General features: G+C 38.5%; 2 protein-coding genes across 2 annotated transcripts in view; both read left to right on the forward strand.

Annotated features, from left to right (window-relative positions):
• ADAMTS6 (ADAM metallopeptidase with thrombospondin type 1 motif 6) overlaps positions 1–23,997 on the forward strand; it is a 410,832-nt gene that overhangs the window by 377,311 nt on the left and 9,524 nt on the right. The window contains exons 23-24 of the mRNA XM_053589876.1: positions 9,032–9,208; positions 12,530–12,686. Of these exons, the coding sequence (XP_053445851.1) occupies positions 9,032–9,208; positions 12,530–12,686 (334 nt within the window). The remainder of the gene's footprint in view (positions 1–9,031; positions 9,209–12,529; positions 12,687–23,997) is intronic.
• Positions 16,680–17,895, forward strand: LOC128584717 (DNA dC->dU-editing enzyme APOBEC-3C-like). The gene has a single exon (XM_053589845.1). It carries the CDS (start codon positions 16,708–16,710, stop codon positions 17,689–17,691), a length of 984 nt encoding a protein of 327 aa, XP_053445820.1. The 5' UTR covers positions 16,680–16,707; the 3' UTR covers positions 17,692–17,895.

The following is a 23,997-nucleotide window of genomic DNA, read 5'->3' on the forward strand; positions in this document are numbered from 1 at the left end:
ATTTGTAGTTTCAATCATTATTCAGTCAGTGGTTATGGAAAACATAATGGACTCTTCTGTTATGGACATGTGTTAATGCCTAAATTCATTTGGAAGATGAATCCGGTGATAAAGAATAGACATTCTAGAGACTTGTACACATGTTAATAATGCCCAAGAGCCTTATAGAAATCCATACTATTTATTGATAACTATGAGAAATTTATTATGGGAAAATCATAATGCAAGACTATAGCAGTTTTAGAGTTTCACATCAAGTCAGTAAGTTTAATGTACCTTATGTAATCTTCATGACAGTTCATGACAGCTTTATGAGTGCTTACTAAATACACTGGGATCTGCACTATAGGGAATATAAAATAATCCTATAACCTGAGAAAATAAAAAAATCCATGAAACAATGGGAGAATAATACATATAAGCTAATGTTTAAAAAAACAGTGAGTTGTGAGGTATAAATGTATAATTAATGTAGAAATTCAGGGCTAAGAAGCTCAGAATAGCCTGGAGTAGGATCAGAAGGCTTTTTATTTGTTTGGGGGATTTTTTTGTTTTTTGGGTTTTGGGGTTTTTGAGACACTCTGTCGTCCTGGTTAGAATGCCGTGGCATCATAGCTCACAGTAACATCAAACCTCTGGGCTCAGGCAATCCTCTTGTCTCAGCCTCCTGAGTAGCTGGGACTACAGGTGCCTGCCACAATGCCCAGCTAATTTTTTTCTATTTTTTTAGTAGAGACAGGGTCTTTGCTTTTGCTCAGACTGTTCTCGAACTTGTTTTTTTTTTTTTTTTTTTTGAGACAGAGTCTCAAGCTGTCACCCTGGGTAGAGTGCCATGGCATGACAGCTCAGAGCAACCTCCAACTTTTGGGCTCATGCAATCCTCTTGCCTCAGTTTTTCTATTTTTAGTAAAGATGGGGTCTTGCTCTTGTTCAGGCTGGTCTCAAACTTGTGAGCTCAAGTAATCCACTGGTCTCTACCTCCCAGAGAGCTAGGATTACAGGTATGAGCCAAACAATCCACCATCCTCGGCCTCCCAGAGTGCTGAGATTACCAGTGTGAGCCACCATGCTTGACCCAGAACCTTTTTAGTTAATGAAAGTTGAATGGAACGCTAAGGGGCATAGAATTTGAAGCAAATATTAGGGAAGCTAGGGAAAATATTCCTGAAAAAAAAGAAACAGCTCAACAGAAACACAAGATTGTATGAGGAAAGCAGTGTGGGAGAAAAGGGTTGGTTTTTTAAGAATAAATGAAAGATTGAGGGTGGCGCCTGTGGCTCAAGGGGTAGGGCGCTGGTGCCATATGCCGGAGGTGGTGGGTTCAAACCTAGCCCTGGCCAAATACCACAAAAAAAAAAAAAAAAAAAAGAATAAATGAAAGATTGAATAAAGTAGTGACAGGTACTAGGAAGGCTTGAATACAGATCTCTATACTACATGATGTTTCATAAGCAGAAACTAGATGAAACTTTGCCAACTACCAAAATATCAAAACTTCCTCATGTATAGACTCATTTCACATTGATTTTCTGACTTGTACTTTTCTGTATCATTATGTATTTTTTAAATAAAACAATGAAATATAATCACCTTGAGAGATAGTTTATGTATTATTATTGATATACAGGCAGTCCACAGGTTACAAACAAGATAGCTTCTGTAGGTTTGTTCTTAAGTTGAATTTGTATGTAAGTCAGATAAGGTACATATATGTGTATCTATTACCTATAATAGCCGCTGTTTGTAAATGCAAGTTGTATGTGAGTCAGATGTTTATAACTCAGAGACTGCCCATATTTCCATTCCTAACGCCATTTGAGGGTTTTCTTCTGAATTCACTTTCACATAGATTGTACTTACCCTGCTCCAAGAATTTGATTGTTACTTAACTAATCTTTGAAGTAACTCCCTTAAATGGATCTAGGAGGCTCTTAGGCATTCCTAGAGACTGCCTCAAGAAATATGTGTGTGTATAAGCTGAGGAGACTTTTAATCACATTTCTGCTATCTTCTTCGAGATAGCTGAGTGGAAGTTTAGGGGAAAGAAGTGGTGCTGAGAGGGATAAAGCATTGGTCAACCACAGTTGTCTTTCCACAGACAACCCAGGAAAACTATCCTGGAGTCAGCATAGGTCAAAAAATGCTGCCATTATTGTCTGAGAGTTTCCAGTAGTACACCATCTTTACCACCACCATCATCCTTTATTCAAAAGGAAAGATGATTTTTACCCCATACAGTCTTCCCTGTTTATTTTCCAAAGTGTGAGTTGTACTTTCATGCTTCCAGTCCCTCATCCTTCCTTTACCAGGAAGCCTCCCCTTCCTTAGATGGGTTAAAAATAAAGAAGAATTAATAGCATCCAATTGAATAATGTCTGAGTATCAATGGAGAAGAAAGTGAGAACAAGGAACCTGTTCTTCCCAGCAGCATGGAACACCTCCCACTAATAAAACAGGAGGTCCCAGCAGAAAATCAGACAATGTTCAATCTCTTTCAGTTAACCTTTGCAAATATTTCACACAATTTTTTTGACACACCCATGAAAACTTCCCTCCTGTTTCTGCCCCCTCCTCCCATGCAACTATCAGCTATCTGAGCTCTGGTAATCATAAGGGTGAGGTTCAACTGGTAAAAACATGTTGCAGCATGAGGAATTTACTCTTTGACCCTTTTCTTTTCTTTGCTGGCTTCTCTAATATAAAATTTCCATTGTTGTAAAGCCAGCATCAGTGAAACCCACCCAGTGCAAAAAAAAAGCCAGACTACCTTGGTGGAAAGTGGCTCATCAGCAGCCACAGCTTTCCCAGTCGTTACAATCCATCCTCACTCTTGGGATCACCTATGCTATGTTGGACATTAAATGGGTTTTTTTGCCCTCACTTGGCCAGTAGCTTTTGAAAGAAAGCATTGCTGCAGACTGTGGATGGGCTCCAGCAATCCTAACCCATTCTTCTGATGTATCAGAATACTTCCTTTTACTCCCACAGAGTGCCCTTGAAAAAGGTCTGTTTCTTTTACTTATTCTTGGACAAGTAGGTAATTGGCATCATGGTCAACTGACTTTATAGGACTTAGGTTTAGGTAGCATTACTTAAGAAAAGTGGGAGAAAATATTTACCTACCAGGAGCTGTGTTTTATTTGAAAAGACAAATATGTACTCCTAGGTTCTATTTCGGTCCTATGACTGAGTAAATTAAACCCACTTTGTCAGGGAGAACTCAACAGGCTAATCCCAAAATGTTAATATTCTTATCCTTTACGAGTGAGGGCCAAATTGTTTTCCCTGGTGTGGTTTCAAATACTTCTTTTCTGCAAAATATGTTTTTGTTTCTTCTTAATCATGGAATGTTAAACTAAAGCATAAATGCATCTCCTCATAAAAATCACCTCCTATGTCCTACTGAGATGAAAACAAAAACAGATGGTCTAGTCAGATTTTAAATAATTATATGAATAAAAGAGGAAAAAAGGAAAAATAGGTATTTACCTGCAATGCAGACAAATAGTGAGAAATAATTTTACTAAATAATAGAGTGTTCACTAAATATTTCCCACCCAGCAATCTAATGGTTTATTATGAGAGGAATGGGAATGTCATTTATAAATATTCCTTAATCGTACAAAATAAATTTTTATTTTTCAACTAAGTATTCAGATTTCTAATTATTACTAATAGACTTTGCAGCAGACACAAAATTTGTGAGAAAGCATAACCTTTATGTGGATATAAACCAATGATTATCTCTGGAGAATGCTCTGAATCATTCATAATTAAATTAATGTCTATTAAACATATACGTAACCATGGTTACATCTGGCTTAATTTTTTTTTTCTTTTGAGACAGTGTCTCACTCTCTTGTCCTGGGTTGAGTGATATGGCATCATAGCTCACAGCAACCTCAAACTCTTGGGCTCCAGAGATCCAATTCCTTCAGTCACCCTAGTAGCTGGGACTACAGGCACCAGCCACAACATCCAGCTAGTTTTTTTGTTTGTTTGGTTTTGTTTTTTTTTTCTATTTGTAGAGACGGGGTCTTACTCTTGCTCAAGCTGTTCTGGAAGTCCTGAGCTCAGGCAATCCACCTGCCTCAGCCACCCAGAGTGGTAGGATTACAGGCATGATCCACCACACCCGGCCTGGCTTAAATTTCTTACTTTTTTAGATAGCAAAATAAAACTGATGTCAGGTAGACAAACACATTTATAGTAGTCCTACTTTCTCTGTGGGAATACATTCCAAAACCCCTACTACATTCCTGAAACCACAGATAGTACTAAATCCTATACATACAATATATTTTTTTCCTACACTTACATAACATATGATAAACTTTAATTTATAAATTAGGCACAGTAAGAGATTAACAATAACTAATAATGAAATAAGTATAATAAAACTATAATACAAGTTATATGAATGTGGCCTTCTTTCTCTCTCTCTGTCCCTGTCTCTGTCTGTCTCTCAAATTATCTTATTGTGCTGTCCTCACCTATTTGCAGACTGCATTTGATCACTGGTAACTGAAACACAGAACAAGAAGTGCAGGAAGCAAACTACAGATGGCAGGTGGGGGCACTGTACCAGTAAGCTTAAAGAGAGGCAAAAATGAAATTGAGACTAAAGAAAGCAGAGGGAAGAAGTAAAAACAAAAACATACTGAGGACATCTGTGCTTGAACATCTCTGATGTAAGGGCAGAAGGATTAGCTGGGTAGAGTTCTACTTAGCATGAATCCGGTGTAAATGGCATGTCTGTGCTTTCACTACTTTTTAGAAGCAATTTTTAAACATTTAATTTAATTATCACCCTTAAGAAGTGCAGTATTTTCAGAGACCAAAGTTGAGGTTCTGGTCATAGATATATAGTATTTGTGTCTAGATCTGCAAGGTTCAAGCTTAATGTATTCATTGAGTAATAAGGAAACAGAAATATAGTTTTCAGTCACGCATTATTTTGAAAATCCAGTTAATTATCTCTTTATGTCTACTGCTATAGAATAGAATATCCTTGTCCAATTCAGTGAATTTTGTGATGTAATTTTCTAAAATGATTCCTTGCCTAGGTAGATGGCATTGTCTGTTTAACTTTGAACGTAGCTGGATGTTGTCCTACAGAGGGTTTGTGTCTGTTTACATTTATCTTTATTCTAGTAGAACACAACCATCTGGATTTACCTGTACTTCTCAGAATTTCAGTTTCCTCACCTGTAAAATGGATGTGATAATGGGCGGCACCTATGGCTCAAAGGAGTAGGGTTCCGGCCCCATATGCCAGAGGTGGCAGGTTCAAACCCAGTCCTGGCCAAAAACTGCAAAAAAAAAGTATGTGATAATAGTACTTACTTCAAGGAGTTTCTATAAATAGGTAGATTATTACATGCAAAAGATTTAGAATACTGCCATTAATCAATATGAATGCTACTTTCTCTTATTATTATCAATCATATCTGAATTGTTTTATTTTGTTTCCTGGGGACTTTCTCAGACTCAGATGAATGAATTGTCTGCCTTTGCATTGTCTCATCTCCTAATTGTGAGCAGGACTTGGCATATGTTTTTAGGAAAGGCTGCTAGATATTACTACATTCTTAAAACAATAACAGAAACTTCTTGCTACTGGAAAAAGATATTAGAATAAGTAAGACACATATGTCCCAGCCTTTGGTATACATACACATGATTTTGAAATGTAAAGGAGGCAGGGAATGGCATCAGGGCATTTTTCAATGAATGCCCTTAAGTTAGAAAACTAATCATAGTCTCAAAGTACAAAAACTGAGTTCCCTATATACCCCATGAATTTCTGCCTATCTACTTAAAGTACTGTGATATAAAGTGGCCTTCTGTCCTCTTGTACTTCACTTCAATTTCTGTTTATATTAATTAATAATTTTATATATTCTCATGAATTTGTTTCTGTCAGTACTAAAAACAGCCTGTGAATACAATAATAACAAAGGAGTGGATAATGAGTAGGTTCTAAAGTATAGGTGAGAAGACCTGGGATTTAGTTCCAGTTCTACCTTTTTCTACTTGTTTATTCTTAAGTTGCTTATGCTTTTTTTATCTGTAATAGTTCTCAAAAACTTGTTTAATATATTTGAAAGTATTTTGTGACCTTCGAATCTCTAATGGAATGAAAGGTACTAGTGTTATTATTACCAATAATAATGTTAAGCATTAAGAGAGTGGCAGAAATCCTCAAAGGCTTTGACTTGGAAGATGGAGGAGGCTTTTGATGTGACGTCCAGGGGACTAGACACACTGGTGCTCAAGAGACTTGGATCGGGGTTTTGTTCATTCAACACAAACGATTACATGTTTGGTTTCTTATTATATAAGGTAATAGGTTTGTTATGAGCATTAAATTAGAAAATATATGCAAAGTATGTACTATAATGCCTAATATTCAGGAGATGCTTAGTAACAATTAACTTTAGAATGACTGCACCATTTAACATCTTGTGATTTTCTATTGATCACTTACTCTGTTTCCTCATTTTAAAAACAGAATAATAATTGCCATTTTGCAGGCATTTTGTAAAGACTATATAAACTATAACACCTTGCACAGGATGTGGGTGTGTGCATTAGTTAGTACAGCAGCAGCAATATTAGCTTTGTGCCCAGCACCAGGCTAGCACTAGAAAATACTGCAAGTTACTTAATATGGCTAGAATAGAGATCAATCTGAAGAGGTAAGAGAACCTTACTATTGGGGTGTAGCAAGCACATTTATAAATAGTTTGAATTTTTATCCTGAAGGCAATAGTAAGCCATTGCAGGACTTTTTAAAATAAAAAAATATATAGTCAGATTTGTGCTTTAGGAAGATCCCTCTGACTAAAGTTCATAGAGAGTGGATTGGAGTGAGGCAAGAGCAAGAAACAGAAGAACTATTAGAAAGCCATTGCAAAGTGGGAGATGATGTTTGTCTGAAGTAAGGTTGGTGACAATGGAGATGAAATCAACAGATGTAAGAGAGATTTAGGAGTTGTATTAATAAGACCTAGTGGTTGATTATAATAGGAAGAGTGAGGCAGCAGCAGGATATAAGGACATTGATTTGGCTCTGAAAAGGAATCAGGGATTTCTGTCTCGATCTTAACTCCATAAGTAGTCTCTTCTGGAGCCATGTTGGAAAAACTGTATGTTATCCTCCTTCAAAATGCAAACCTTAATAAAACTTTCTCTAAGTTGAAGGAAATATATTCTATTATTACATTCATTGTGATAAAGAGGTTGCATGGGATCCTTGATTTTCACCAAAAAAAGTTAATATTTCCCTCTTTCTATGGCATGTACCAGGCTCAAGGGTGACCCCTAACAAAACTACTCAGTCTCCACTTACAAATAGCCATCTCACTAATGCATCTTGATTTACCTAGTGGTAAATCAAAACCATCTTCGTTCCAGATAAAGAACAGCATGTATTTATTGAATACTTACTCAAAGCCCTCTGCTGCATCCTGGGGGTTAGGGGTGTGTGTGTGTGTGTGTGTGTGTGTGTGTGTACACGCATGAGCACAGGTGAAGCAGAAATGGCGTAATTTTAAGGAGCTATAATCTGGTAGAAATGAGATGACATGTAAATAAATAATTGTAAAATAGGCTGATGGTGATTAGGGGCACAATAATTTATATAGTCTATATCTACTTTTATAGTACTTTTAACCTTTGTTTACATGTCTGTCTCCTAAATAAGCTCCTTGAGAGTAGAGACTATTTTGTTCATTTGTATATCTCTCTAATCTAGTATAGGTCCTGTAGGAGATCTGGAAATTTTTTTTATTAAATCATAGCTGTGTACATTAATGCAATTGTGGAGTGCAATGTGCTGGTTTTATATACAATTTGAAATATTTTCATCAAACTGGTTAACATAGCCTTCGCGGCATTTTCTTTATTGTGTTAAGACATTTATATGCTACATTTAGTAAATTTCATAGAAATGTTTTTTTAATGAAAGGTACAGATACAGTGTTTCCAAAAGTTGTAAGGCGGGCAGCGCCTGTGGCTCAGTGAGTAGGGCGCCGGCCCCATATGCCGAGGGTGGCGGGTTCAAACCCAGCCCCGGCCAAACTGCAACAAAAAAATAGCCGGGAGTTGTGGTGGGCGCCTGTAGTCCCAACTGCTTGGGAGGCTGAGGCAAGAGAATCGCTTTAAGCCCAAGAGTTAGAGGTTGCTGTGAGCCGTGTGACGCCACGGCACTCTACCCGAGGGCGGTACAGTGAGACTCTGTCTCTACAAAAAAAAAAAAAAGAAAGAAAACAAAAGTTGTAAGGCCCTCATTTATCTAAGAGAAGAAGTTCATATTTTAAGGAAGGGTCCAGACATACAAGGGAAAAAGCTGGAAGATTTTAGTGAGGAAACTGTATTGATTTTGTGACTTTTAGAAACACCTGGAGATGAGATAAATAAGAAAGTTTTGGTATAAGAAGAAGCATCTTTCTCTCAAGGCATGAAGAACAAACTGACCCAGTTCTAAAGAACAATTTTTTTTATATTTATAACTGATAGGGAAAAGTTCAGAAATTGTCTGTGCAATAAACCTTCACCTGTGACTAAATATTCTTAGCTACCACCCTATGAGAACAGTTGATCTGAATCAACCCTTAACTTGCTCCACAGAGACAAGTTCTTGTGGTCTTCTAATAACATAAAAATACCTTTTTGAAGACTACACCCAGCAAGTAGGAAACCAAGGATTCCACATTCCAGAAATTAGCAAAATCTTGGCCTCACTCACAGCTGAGTGAGGCCAAGGATAGGGAGGAATAGAGGAATCAACCTATCACCAATAAAGGAAGAAAATAAGTTAGCCAAGAAAAACAAACATTGAATTTAGCTCTTAAAGACCTTAGGGAAAAGATAAAAGTACTTCTACTTAAAAATTCGTAAGGAATTTCATATCTGAGAGATTTTGCCTAGAACTTAGTGTGTATATAAACATACACATTATATTTACTTCCGGAAAGACTTTCCTCAGATTGTCCTGGTTATTCATTACTATTTGTTCTATTTCCAGTGTACTCCAAAATGTGGTCCGGGATTCAAGCATCGGATTGTTCTGTGCAAGAGCAGTGACCTTTCTAAGACATTCCCAGCTGCCCAATGTCCAGAGGAAAGCAAACCTCCTGCTCGCATCCGCTGTAGTTTGGGCCGCTGCCCTCCCCCGCGCTGGGTGACAGGAGACTGGGGCCAGGTAAAGCATTTGTACTGAGGGCTCATGCTGAAAAGCACCTTGAAACACAAACCCAAAGTTCCTGATTTGGTCATTATAACGGCCTAAGAGATGAATAACAATTAACACATAGAAATCTAGATATAAGATATGAATGTGACACAACGGGTAAACTGCAGTAGCCACACGTGGACACACACAATCAGCCAATGTTTCTCCCACATCCTATATCCTTCTCACTTTTACCTACTTTTTGGATTCAACCATTTTCAGTTAAAATTAAAAGAGAAATAGTCTAGATGGCCAGAGATTTGAACAAAGTACCAAAATGTTAGATTCCAGACCCAGCTCTCTCAATTAAATCAAGGACACATCAGTGTCTTAATTTTCTCATTCACAAAATAGAGATAATTACTCTTAACTTACAGAAAAGTAATAAAGTTTTTAATTAACTTGATAATGTGATTGATAATCTTTGAAATATTATTAGTCATGTATTGTTTAATTGATTCATTTTTTTTTAATGGATACTATGAATTTAGAAACAAGTATATAGAACTTCTAGTATGTATTTTTATATTAAGATATTTTTATTTTATGCTCCAATTCCTGTTTTTTCTTTCTTCTTTCTCATCTATTTTTAAATTGTGTTATCTTGCTATAGGACAACATAAATCCTATAAAAACAAGTTGGTTCTCACCACAAAAATGATAACTTTGTGAAGTAATGTATTTATCAATTAGCCAGGTTTAGTCATTCCATAATGTATATATAGTTTAAAACATCATGTACATGATAAATACATATAAGGTTATCTACCAATGTTTTTAATTTTAAAAAGTAAACCAAGTTGATGTATTTGGATGAAAGGAAAATTAGTTATTATTCTAAATGTCAAAGAGGAAATCTATTTGGTTACATTAAAAAATAATTCCCCAGAAAGTAAATTTCCAGGCAGTCATTGCCTTTATCCTGTGGTCTCATAATTGGCCTTATAGCTAGTAATTTTCTAATATTTGAGATCCACATAAATCATAATGGTATATAACTATAGCAGTATAATTTTGTTTATACTATAGGCCTGGCATTATTACACTCATTAAAAATAGCATTTCATAGACATAGCTACCAAAATTCTAGCCAAAATTCAATACTGCTTTAATATAGCAGTATCTGTATACCTCCTTTGTTTCATTTGAGAGAGGCCAAAGACTTTCAGTATCCATTATGGTAAGTAAATATATTTGCCTTGTGGGGAGACAAAAGACGTATGATTGTAAAATAATTAATGCTTTGCATCTCAATAGCAATATTTAGTTTAATTTACAAAATGCTGCAGTGGAAGGTTAACCATTTAAGTGTCAAAATGGGTTTCACTGTAGAAGTATGACAGTTTTGCAATACATAATTGATATTATACTATTAAAGACTTGGTATAGACATGTTGTCATGATTTTTATTTTGAACCAGGCAGGCATTTTCTTTTTCATATATGTTTTGTTGTAATACACAGTTATATAAAGCTCAATCGAAAGTTGTATTTTACTGATTTGGCCAAACAAACAATTGTTACTTTTAGATTATTCTTTTAAATGGTATCAAAATCTTTTTCTTCCCATCTATATTTCAACCTAGTTTCCCAGAATTCAAAATAGATTTTCAAAGATGCTTTAATATATGTTTATAGTGTATTTATTTGTCATTCTGCATTAGAAATTTTAAAAAAATGTGTCTTCATGAATATCTTCACAAGTCCTGTAGGTTCTTTGAGAGTTTTTGCAAACAAATCCTACAAGGCTTCTATTGGTTTACCTTGTAAACATCACCATCCCCTGTCTTGACACCAGTTAACTTCTCTTGCCTTTGATCCTAAATCTCATAGGCTTTTTAGTATTCTGGATGGCAGACGCAGAGAACAGACCCAGCTGTATTCTTCAACTGGGACAGCTGATCAGATTCAGCCGAAACTAAGCCTTCCAGGGAGTAACTTCAATCCTAAAGTGATTGAATCCCTAAGCAAATGAAAAGGAGAGGGAGACATACTGATTGGCTAATACAAGACCACTTCTCAGATTTGTGGCTGATCATACCTTAGAAAACTCATGGGACTTATTTAAGTTCATGAAACAAAAAAGAGATATAGGTCATACTCTATCACTTGGGCTGTAGTAGAGAGGCATGATCATCACTCACTCAGCTCCAACGCTTGGGCTCCTGTGATCCTCCCACCTCAACCTCTGTAGTAGCTGGGACTATAGATGTGTGCCACAACATCCAGATGGTTTTGTGTGTTTTTTTGTTGTTGTTGTTTTGTTTTGTTTTTATAAGATATGGGGTTTCCCTTGTGTTGCCCAGACTGGTCTCAAACTCCTGGTCTCAAGTGATCCTCTTGCCTCAGCCTCCCAAAATGCTGGGATTACAGGTGTGAGCCACTGCACCCAGCCTCTTTTTTTTTTTTGAACTGATCCCCATCACCAAGTTCCATAGCAGTCACTACTATTAAACTGAACTAATTGTTTGATTAGATGCAGAGCATTCGGATAGGCCATCAGGTTATTTACCTGCATGCCTATAATAAATAGGAAGCAGTAGTGATGTCCTAGCCCTAGAACAGTGGTTCTCAATCTTCCTAATGCCTAACCCTTTAATACAGTTCCTGTGCAGCTCTGCGCCTGTAGCTCAAGTGGCTAAGGCACCAGCCACATACACCAGAGCTGGCAGATTTGAATCCAGCCCAGGCCTGCCAAAAAACAATGACAACTACAACCAAAAAATAGCCAGGCGTTGTGGCGGGCGCCTGTAGTCCCAGCTACTTGGGAGGTTGAGGCAAGAGAATTGCTTAAGCCCAGGAGTTGGAGGTTGCTGTGAGCTGTGATGCCCCAGCACTCTACCCAGGGTGACAGCTTCAGGCTCTGTCTCAAAAAAAAAAAAAAAAAAAAAACTACATTTCCTGTGGGTCACGATAGTGGGTTTAGAACCGCTGCCTTAGACATTATTCTGTTATACTTCATCACAGGATTTTATCATTACATTCCTGCTATATAGTTTACTAGACTTGATTGGAATTGTTGGAGTGATAGCCCAAGAAATCTCCATCTGTTTTCTTCAGATGGAAGAAAACTATAATCAGTCTATTTTGTGGGATAATAAACAGCATTGGCCTTGAGTTTGTAAATCAGTTTTGTAGTAGAATGACCTAACCAACACCTTTCAAAGATGTACCACATATGGACTTTAAAAGTTAATATACATTGTATTCGAAATGACATAGGATCTATCATTTTTTACCTCCTGAAACTTGCTGAGATTACTGTTTTATTTCTCTGTGTCTTTGAATTAAGTGTTCTGCTCAGTGTGGCCTTGGACAGCAAATGCGGACTGTGCAGTGTCTCTCTTACACTGGACAGGCATCGAGCGACTGTCCAGAAACTGTTCGGCCTCCTTCAATGCAGCAGTGTGAAAGCAAATGTGATGGTGCCCCCATATCCAATACTGAAGGTGAGTTTTCCACAGAGAAGGGGCTTGTTATCTCTGATAACTCACCTTCACTGTCCTCAGGGCTCGGAGGGTAGTATCGTCTGTAGCAGGGGTCCTCAAACTACGGCCTGTGGGCCACATGAGGTGGTGTGATTGTATTTGTTCCCGTTTTGTTTTTTTATTTCAAAATAAGATATGTGCATAGGAATTTGTTCATAGTTTTTATTTTTTAAAGTATAGTCCAGCCCTCCAACAGTCTGAGGGACAGTGAACTGGCCCCCTGTTTAAAAAGTTTGAGGACCCCCGGTAGAGCATCTATGAAAGCTACAGCCATTACTATGTGGTAATCAAGAAACCTAAGTTTTTTCCTTGTTAAGTCCTTAATAACCTAAATGACCTTGTTAAGTCACTTAACCTCTCTGGAGCAAAGTTTACCTATCTTTAAAGTGAGAAATTGGAGTGGATAATGTCCAAGTATTTTGTGTTTGACTTACACAAGCAATCTAGAGATTATTTCTAATGAATCGCTCTTAATGTGAAAACTTCTGTTTCTTTTTTGATATAACATGATCTCTGTTACATAAAGATTAAATTCATGCTTATTATACATATGACAAAAACGTGTTTGAAACTACTACCATTTTAAATGCTAATTTTCTTATTGTAGAAAAATAGAAAAAATAATTATGTAGCTGTTTATAAAGGAGGACAGAAGTCTTTCTGCTCTGAAATTTGTTTTTATATATTTGGAAATCCCTTTATTAATAGCAGATGCCGGGCGGCGCCTGTGGCTCAGTGAGCAGGGCGCCGGCCCCATATACCGAGGGTGGCAGGTTCAAACCCAGCCCCGACCAAACTGCAACAAAAAATAGCCGGGCGTTGTGGTGGGCGCCTATAGTCCCAGCTACTCGGGAGGCTGAGGCAGGAGAATCACTTAAGCCCAGGAGTTGGAGGTTGCTGTGAGCTGTGTGATGCCACAGCACTCTACCGAGGGCATTAAAGTAAAACTCTGTCTCTACAAAAAAAAAAAATAGCAGATGCCAGCCCAAATCCTGATTTTTCTTATCTCTTATTTAAATAAAAGTGTTTTATTCATTTGGGCATTCATTAGAAATTTCTTAAATGCTACTGTGTGTAAGGCACAATGGCAGAAATTATAAGGAATGTTGATACAAATATGGCATAGTCAGGAAGTTCAAACTGCCTTCTCCTATGAAAATAGAAGCATGATCAAATACATGCACATGAACAACATCTGAAGCCACAAATTTAAATGATAAGAAACCTACTGGGCCCTGCCTACCCTCCAACCGCCCCAAACCAAAAAACTATTATGAATATGTAATCAAATAATTTGGTAATATTTTTCAAGTGAAAACTGTGTGCTTATAAACCTATTCAAGAGAGATCTATTCCTTTGATCGGATCCTTGTAACTCAAAGGATTTTTAAAAATTATATTTACCATTTTAAAATATTTCCTTAGGAATTTTGCTTTAGGAAGAATAATCATCTTGTATGACAAGATCTAAACACATTATATCTTTGCAAATTGCATTTTATATACAATTTATATGAACCCCCACACACAAGAACTTACTGTACATGTAATTTACTCTTTTAAAGAAATATTGCCTTATCCTATAATAATTTAAAATTGCTATTTTAATTATAAAATCTCTGGCTCAGGTGCCACCTACTTCTTTTTTTGGTCCCTCTTGTAAGGGACATTCTAGAAATCTAGCATTTCCTTTCTTGATAAGGGCTCAAAATTTATAACAAACAGAAATATTTTTCCTGGAAGTACTATGTCTTCTAATCATCTTTTAAAAAAGCCTCTCTTGGGGCGGCGCCTGTGGCTCAAGGAGTAGGGCGCCGGTCCCATATGCCGGAGGTGGCGGGTTCAAACCCAGCCCCGGCCAAAAAAAAAAAAAAAAAAAGCCTCTCTTGGCCAGGCACAGTGGCTCACTTCTGTAATCCCAGCACTCTGGGAGGCCGAGGTGTGTGGATCACCTGAGCTCAGGAGTTCAAGACCAGCCTGAGCCAGCACAAGACCTCATCTCTAAAAATAGCCAGGCACTTGCAGATGCCTATAATCCCAGCTTCCTGGGATTCTGAGGCAAGAGAATTGCTTGAACCCAAGAATTTAAGGTTGCTGTGAGCTGCGATGCCATAGCACTCTAATGAGAGCAACAAAATGAGATTCTGTCTCAAAATAAAATAAAATAAATGAATAAATAAATAAATTAAAGCCTTTCTTCTATAAAGCTTTGGTAAATATCCATGAATATTTACAAATAAAAAATAAATGGGAAGGATTGAGGAGGAACAAAATGACGGCCGAGTAACAGCTTCCTTGCAACCGGGCATGGTGAGTCTGGGGAGAGAAGACTTCAGGCATCTCTGGCTGTTGGGATCTGCCCAGAAACATCCCTTTGGGGACACAGGGAGTCAGCGAGAGACTTCTGGACCCCATGAGGAGGACAAAAGCAGTGGAGAACTGGACTCTTCGAAACCCTAGTCCACAGGCATGGCAACTTAAAGAGCAAGAGGAAGTAAAAGGAAATTAGGGCAAGGAAACAGATAAAAGAAATCACTCATGAGGAAGAATCAGCAGAAGAATCCTGGCAACATGAAAAACCAGCCCAGAGCAACCCCCTCAAGGGACCATGAGTTAGCTACTGCAGAGGATTCCACCTATAAAGAAATGTTAGAAATGACAGAAAGGGAATTTAGAATACACATGATGAAAACAATGAAGGAAAAGATGGAAACAAGGAAGGAAACTGCTGATAAAGTAGAAAATAACCAAAAAGAAATCCAAAAACAGAATCAAATAAGAGATGAATGATATAAAGAATGTAGAAAGGATATAGCAGAGCTGAAGGAACTGAAGCAGTCAATTAGGGAACTTAAAGATGCACTAGAAAGCATCAACAACAGATTAGACCATGCAGAAGAAAAAATCCCAGAGGTAGAGGACAAAGCTCTTGACATAACTCAGATAGTTAAAGAGGCAGAAAAGAAGAGAGAGAAAACTGAGAGAGAAATTTTTTCTTTCTCTCTCAAAGAAGAGAGAGAAATTCACTGACAGAATTATGGGACTTTATGAAGTGTTCCAACATACGAGTTATTGGTATCCCGGAAGGAGAAGAAGCATGCCCCAGGGGAATGGAAGCTATACCAGAGAATATTATACATGAAAATTTCCCAAATGTCACCAAAGATTCTGACACACTCCTTTCAGAGGGATATCTGACCCCAGATTGCCTCAACTCTAACCGAGTTTCTCCAAGACACATTGTGATGAACTGTCCAAAGTCAAGACAAAATAAAAGATTCTTCAAGCTGCCAGGAGTAAGCGTCAGTTGACCTACAGAGGCAAATCCATCAGGGTGACTGCAGACTTCTCTAATGAAACTTTCCAGGCAAGAAGACAATGGTCATCTACCTTTAATCTGCTTAAACAAAACAATTTCTAGCCCGGAATTCTATATCCTGCTAAGCTTTAAAATTGACAAAGAAATCAAATCATTTACTGATATACAAGCATTGAGGAAATTCACCACAAGACCAGCTCTACAGGAAGTACTTCAACCTGATCTACACACTGACCATCACAATGGATCAACAGCAAAGTAAGAACTCAGAAAGCAAAGGACAGAACCTAACTTCCACACTGATGCAAAAGATAAAACTAAGCAATGGACTCTCACAAAATAAGATGAATAGAACACTAGCACACTTATAAATTATCTCAATAAATGTTAATGGCTTGAATTCCCCACTGAAGAGGCATAGATTGGCTGACTGGATTAAAAAACACAAGCCATCCATTTGCTGTCTGCAGGAAACACACCTAGCTTCAGAAGACAAATTAAAACTCTGAGTTAAGGGTTGGAAGACAATTTTTCAGGCAAATGGAATTCAAAAGAAAAGAGGAGTTGCATCTTATTTTCAGATACATGTGGATTTAAAGCAACTGAAGTAAAAAAAGACAAAGATGGGCAAGGAAGAGACAATCACGCTGAGGAGTCAGCAGCATGAATCCACCGATCAGAGACCTGATGGACCAAATGTATCCAAAGACATTCTACCGAAACTTTGAAGAAGTACCCTGCCCCTCTGATCAGAACAGCACCTGGCTGTGCTTTGAGGTGGAAACCAAAAACCCAGCTGTCTCCTTCCACAGAGGGGTCTTTCGAAACCAGGACCCTCTCAAGACTCCTTGCCATGCAGAAGTATGTTTCCTGACTTGGATCCAGGAGGTGCTAACCCCTGACCACCACTCCCAGGTCACCTGGTATGTATCCAGGAGTCCCTGCACCAGCTGTGCAAATCTTATTGTTCACTTTCTGGCCATGCACAGAAGGGTGACCCTGACCATCTTTGCTGCCCACCTCAACCGCTTCCGGGAATCAGATTACCAGCAGGGGCTTCTCAGGATGGATCAGGAAGGGGTCCAGCTGCACATCATGGGTCATAAAGAATTTGAATACTGTTGGGACAACTTTGTGTACAACCAGAGAAAGCAATTTGTGCCTTGGAATGAATTGAATGAAAATTGTGAGTTCCTGGTCCCCAAGCTGGAGGAGATTCTCAGAAGCCCTTTGGATAGGATAAGTCAAAAAGAATTCAGCATCCACTTTCGGAACCGGCCGCGGGCTTATGAGAAAAGCATCTGGCTGTGCTTTGAGGTAGAAACAACCAAGTCACGTGTCACCATCCACAGAGGAGTCTTTCGAAACCAGGTCCCTCCCAAGACTCCTTGCCATGCGGAAGTACGCTTCCTCACTTGGTTCCAGGAGGTGCTGTCCCCTGACCTCCACTACCAAGTCACCTGGTACATATCCTGGAGCCCCTGCGCTGACTGTGCAGATCTTGTGGCTGATTTTCTGGCTAAACACAGAAATGTGAGCCTTACCATTTTCGCTGCCCGCCTCTACTACCACGGTGACCCAGAAATGCACAGGGGACTTCACAGGATGTATCAGGAAGGGCCAATGTGGACATCATGTCTGTTATAGAATTCGAATGCTGTTGGGACAACTTTGTGTACAACCAGAGAAAGCAATTCGTGCCTTGGAGTGGGTTGAATGAAAATTATGAATTCCTGGTCTCCAAGCTGGAGGAGATTCTCGGGCAGATGGACCCTCGGGTTCAGCAACATGCTTTGGCAACCACCAAGGGACCATCAGCTGGGCAGCGTGCATCACCTACTTGGGGAGAGCCATCAGGGCAGATTCCAGTAAATGCAGAGTGGAGACCAACCATGTCTACAGCGGTTTCATTTTCAGTTGCACCTCCTCCAATCTCTGTACAGACACCGCCAGTTACAGTTCCTGTGGTGGTTTTGCCATCGCAGTCTCAAAATCCTGTGCCAATACCACAAGCGTTCAGCCATTTGTACCCTCACCATACCATTATCCTCCACCAGCTTCCTTAGTTGCAGAACCGAAAGCACAGGCCTTGCAGGCTCCACCAGTGGCCTCTGTTACTACAGTGAATAGACCTTTGGTGCCAGTTAGTGGCCCATTAGCATCTACATTCCCCAGTGATCAAGGGACATTATTAAGTAGAGCAGTAGCACAGGCTAGGGCCAGAGGGGATTTGGATGCATGGCTGGTTCCACAGCAGGCAGGTGAGCAGGAAAGTTTTCCGTTTGAACTTCTGAAAGATTTAAAGGGAGCTGTGCAACAGTATGGACCAAATGCTCCTTTTGTTCAAAATATTCTGCAATGTATTGTGGAGAATACGAGATTGGTTCCATTTGATTGGGTAATTCTTGCTAAGGTAACTCCCAGTAAATCACAATATGTAGAATTTAGAAATTGGTGGGTTGATGTTGTAGATGAAAGGGTAAGACTGAATCGACAAGCTAATATAAATATTGATGCTGATCAGCTGGTAGGCACAGGTAATTGGGCTGGAACTCAACAACAGATGCTTTTGAATGATGAGGCCATTGAACAACTCAGAAATTGCTGCCTTAAAGCGTGGAGTAAGATCCAGAATGAGGGAACTCCATGTCCCTCTTTTAGGGCAGTCTGGCAAAGAACTAATGAACCTTATCGAGATTTCATTGCTTGTATACAAGACGCAGTTGAAAAATCTGTAACAGATGCAAGTGCCAGAAAAATTATCATTGAATTAATGACATGTGAACAGGCTAATTGTGAATGCCGGGCTGCCATTCGTTCTATTAAAGAAAAAATTCCTCCAGGAAGTGATGTTATCACTAGTTACATCAAGGCATGTGAGGGAGTAGGAGGAATTATGCATCCAGCTATGATAATGGCTCAAGCGATAGCAGGGATTAGAATGGGTAGTCCTGTAACTAATTTTCCAGGAAAATGTTTTGGATGTGAACAAATGGGACACACTAAAAAACAATGTCCTCGGGCGGCGCCTGTGGCTCAGTGAGTAGGGCGCCGGCCCCATATGCTGAGGGTGGCGGGTTCAAACCCAGCCCCGGCCACACTGCAACAACAACAACAAAAAAAAAATAGCCGGGCGTTGTGGCGGGTGCCTGTAGTCCCAGCTGCTCGGGAGGCTGAGGCAAGAGAATCAGGTAAGCCCAAGAGCTAGAGGTTGCTGTGAGCCGTGTGATGCCACGGCACTCTACCAAGGCCAGTAAAGTGAGACTCTGTCTCTACCAAAAAAAAAAAATAAATAAACAATGTCCTCTAAAAACATCTCAAGGCTGGGCACAGTGGCTAACGCCTATAATCCTAGCACTCCAGGAGGCTAAGACAGGTGGATTACCTGAGGGCAGGAATTGGAGATGTGCCTGAGCAAGAGTCTCTAAAAATAGCCAGGTGTTGTGGCTGGTGCCTGTAGTCCCAGCTACTTGAGCCCAAGAGCTGTGACTCCACAGTAGAGTCCACTCTACCGAGGGCGACAAAATGAAACTGTATCCAAAAAAACAAAGAGAGAGACAAATGGCCTCTTAGGGAGCTAAGTGCATCAGCCTTTCTGCCCACAAATTTCCAGGAGAAGTAACAACCTCTCTAGGAATTTGCGTGTTCAGTTTGATGGGGGTTGGCCTTAACATCCTGCTTCTGGACTTTCTTCCTTGTTTGATTTATTTTAAGGTAGTAAAGAACAAAAGAATAATAGTATATGAATAAGTGTAGGTTAAGGAACTTAGGAAATAGTGTAGTAGGAAACATGCAGTAAAGTAGAAGGATATATAGGGTCAGTTTTAATTGAGTTGGTAATTTATTGAAAACACTGTTATAAAGGCTGAGTGGGCATGAGTTAGGGGCCTTCACCTTGTCCTCACTCTAGACGGGTGAAGGTCACCCATGCCCACTGTTTAAAACTTTCTTTGATTGACTTATTGGGATGCCTCCAAAACAAATAAATAAAACTTTCATTCTATAAAAAAAAAAAAAGACAAAGATGGTCACTTTATATTGGTAAAGGGAAAAATACAACAAGAAGACGTTTCAATTCTAAATATTTATGCACCCAATTTAAATGCTCCCAGATTCTTAAAACAGACTCTACTCAGTCTGAGCGATTTGAAATCCTATAATACCATAATAACAGGGGACGTTTCTGTTGGAGTTGAGTTCCACCTTTATTGCCTTGTGGTTTGAGAATATTCAAGGTAAAATTTCAATTATTTTGATTCTGTTGAGGTTACAGAGCTGGACAGATCCTCTAAACAGAAATTAAACAAAGATACAAAGGACTTAAATGAGACCCTAGAACAACCGTGCTTGATAGACACATATAGAACACTCAAGAATATACATTCTTCTCATCACCCCATGGAACATTCTCCAAAATTGATCATATTCTAGGACACAGCACAAACCTCTACATAATCAAAAAAAATTGAAATTTTACCTTGTATCTTCTCAAACCACAAGGCAATAAAGGTGGAACGCAGCTCCAACAAAAAACATTCAACCCCACACCATGGCATGGAAATTAAACAGCTCTGTTGAATGACAGTTGGGTGCAGGAAGAAATAAAACAGGAAATTATTAACTTCCTTGAACATAACAACAATGAAGACACAAGCTACCAAACCCATGGGATACTGCAAAAGCAGTCCTGAGAGGAAAATTTATCGCTTTAGATGCCTACATTCGAAAAACAGAGAGAGACCGCATCAAAAAACTCAAAAGCCATCTTATGGAATTGGAAAAAAAGAACAACCTAAGTCTAAACCCAGCAGAAGAAAAGAAATATCCAAAATTAAATCAGAGATGAATGAAATTGAAAACAAAAGAATCATTCAGAAAATCAATGAAACAAGGAGTTGGTTTTTTGAAAAAATAAATAAAATAGATAAATCATTGGCCAGACTAACTAGAAATAGAAAAGTAAAATCTCTAGTAACCTTATTCAGAAATGATAAAGAGGAAATTACAACTGATGCCACAGAGATACAAGAGATCATCTCTGAATACTACCAGAAACTCTATGCCCAGAAATTTGACAATGTGAAGGAAATGGATCAATATTTGGAATCCCACCCTCTCCCTAGACTTAGCCAGGAAGAAATAGAGCTCCTGAACAGACCAATTTCAAGCACTGAGATTCAAGAAACAATAAAGCTTCCAACCAAAAAATGCCCTGGTCCAGATGGCTTCACACCAGAATTCTATCAAACTTTCAAGGAAGAGCTTATTCCTGTGCTGCAGAAATTATTCCAAAAAATTGAGGAGGAAGGAATCTTCCCCAACACGTTCTATGAAACAAACATCACCCTTATACCAAAACCAGGAAAAGATCCAACTAAAAAAGGAGCGTTTCAGACCAATTTCACTAATGAATACAGATGCAAAAATTCTCAACAAAATCCTAGCCAATAGATTACACCTTATCATCAAAAAAGTCATACATCATGATCGAGTAGGTTTTATCCAAGGGATGCAAGGATGCTTTAACATACGCAAGTCCATAACCGTATCCACCATATTAACAGATGCATAAACAAAGACCATCTCAATAGATGCATAAAAAGCATCTGATAAAATCCAGCATCCTATCTAATTAGAACACTGAAGAGTATAGGCATAGGTGGCACATTTCTGAAACTGATCGAAGCTATCTATGACAAACCCACAGCTAGTATTTTACTGAATGGTGTAAAACTGAAAGTTTTTCCTCTTAGAACTGGAAGCAGATAAGGTTGTCCTCTGTCACCATTACTATTCAACATAGTGCTAGAAGTTCTAGCCAATACAATTAGGCAAGACAAGGAAATCAAAGGCATCCAAATGGGAGCAGTGGAGGCCAAACTCTCCCTCTTTGCTGACGATATGATCTTACAATTAGAGAACCCCAAAGACTCAACCACAAGACTCTTGGAAGTCATCAAAAAATACAGTAATGTCTCAGGATATAAAATCAATGTCCACAAGTCAGTTGCCTTTGCATATGCCAGTACCAGTCAAGATGAGAGGCTAATTAAGGACACAACTCCCTTCACCATAGTTTCAAAGAAAATGAAATACCTAGGAATATACCTAACAAAAGAGGTGAAGGACCTCTGTAAAGAAAATTATGAAATCCTAAGAAAGGAAATAGCAGAGGATATTAACAAATGGAAGAACATACCATGCTCATGGCTGGGAAGAGTCAACATTGTTAAAATGTCTATACTTCCCAAAGCAATCTACTTATTCAATGCTATCCCTATTAAGAAACTGACATTGTACTTTCAAGACTTGGAAAAAAGGATTCTGCGTTTTGTATGGAACCAGAAAAAAACCCATATAGCTAAGGCAGTTCTTAGTAATGAAATCAAAGCTAGGGGCATCACCATACCAGATTTTAGGCTGTACTACAAAGCCATAGTGGTCAAGATAGCACAGTACTGGCACAAAAATGGAGACATAGACATTTAGAATCATATAGAAGGTGTAATCCCATTAATGAATCCTAGTAAATGTGGAATGTAAAGGTCTTAGCAAAATAACTAAGAAAATGCTATGAAAGCTATGTTAACTAGTATGATGAAAATGTGTCAAACGATCTATGAACCAAGTGTATGGTGCCCCATGATCATACTAATGTACACAGCTATGATTTAATAAAAATAAATAAATAGAATCAAATAGAAAACCAGGAAATGAAACTCACATCTTACAACCACCTAATCTTCTATAAACCAAACAAGAACATACCTTAGGGGAAAGACTCCCTATTCAATAAATGGTGCTGGGAGAATTGGATATCCACTTGTAAATTCTCCCTATTCAATAAATGGTGCTGGGAGAAACTGGACCCACATCTTTCTCCACTCACTAAAACTGATTCAAGATGGATAAAGGACTTAAATTTAAGGCATGAAACAATAAAAATCCTTAAAGAGAACGTAAGAAAAACACTGGAAGATATCGGCCTAGGGAAAGACTTTATGAAGAAGACTGCTGTGGCAATTGCAACAACAACAAAAATAAACAAATGGAACTTAATTAAACTGAAAAGCTTCTGTACAGCTAAGGAGACAACAACCAAAGCAAAGAGACAACCTACACAATGGGAAAGGATATTTGCATATTTTGAATCAGATAAAAGCTTGATAACCAGGATCTATAGAAAACTCAATCCACATGAAAAAGCCAACAATCCCCTATATCAATGGGCAAGAGACATGAATAGAACCTTCTCTAAAGAAATCAGACAAATGGCTAACAAACATATGTAAAAATGCTCACCATTCCTAATTATTAGAGAAATGCAAATCAGGAATGATAAAGGTCATTTGAAGACTTTGATTTCAAGGAGGTGAGGAAAGCAGTTTTTTTTCTTTGCCACTTCAAAGAAGTCATAATCCACTTAGCATTCAGGTTCGCATTCCTGGCTGTCTGGTTTGGAGGGAATCCTGGATTTGGGTTGAGATTATACCACCTCAAGGTTGAATGTGGGTGGCATCTAGGGACTAACACTGGGTAAAAAGAAACTGAGAAAGCAAAGAGTGGTTTTATTATGGTGAGATGAAATCAGAATGAAGTTCAATAGCTGAGAACATCTTACTTCAAAGAAAAAAATAAGTTAGTGGACTGTTCCCATTGCAATAAATAATGTCAAGTTCCCAAGCAAAACTTGTTATTTCATCATTTTCTAGTATGAATATATAAAATGTCAAGGGCTCAAGTACAGTGTTATCAGGAAGAGTATACTGAGTTCGCATCCCCCACCAGCTCCTGCACTGCACAGGAACAGGCGCAGCCTTTGCCACCATCTCACTTCTCATCAGTCAAGGGTGGGGCACCTGCAGCTTAAGGAAACTTGTGGCCTTCTTGTTCCTTAAGTGTGGCCTTTGGTCTGAATTCAGATTTTACAGAACAAATCCCTTTGTTAAAAGG

The sequence above is a fragment of the Nycticebus coucang genome, chromosome 1 (genome assembly GCF_027406575.1).
Source record: "Nycticebus coucang isolate mNycCou1 chromosome 1, mNycCou1.pri, whole genome shotgun sequence".
Classification (NCBI taxonomy): domain Eukaryota; kingdom Metazoa; phylum Chordata; class Mammalia; order Primates; family Lorisidae; genus Nycticebus; species Nycticebus coucang.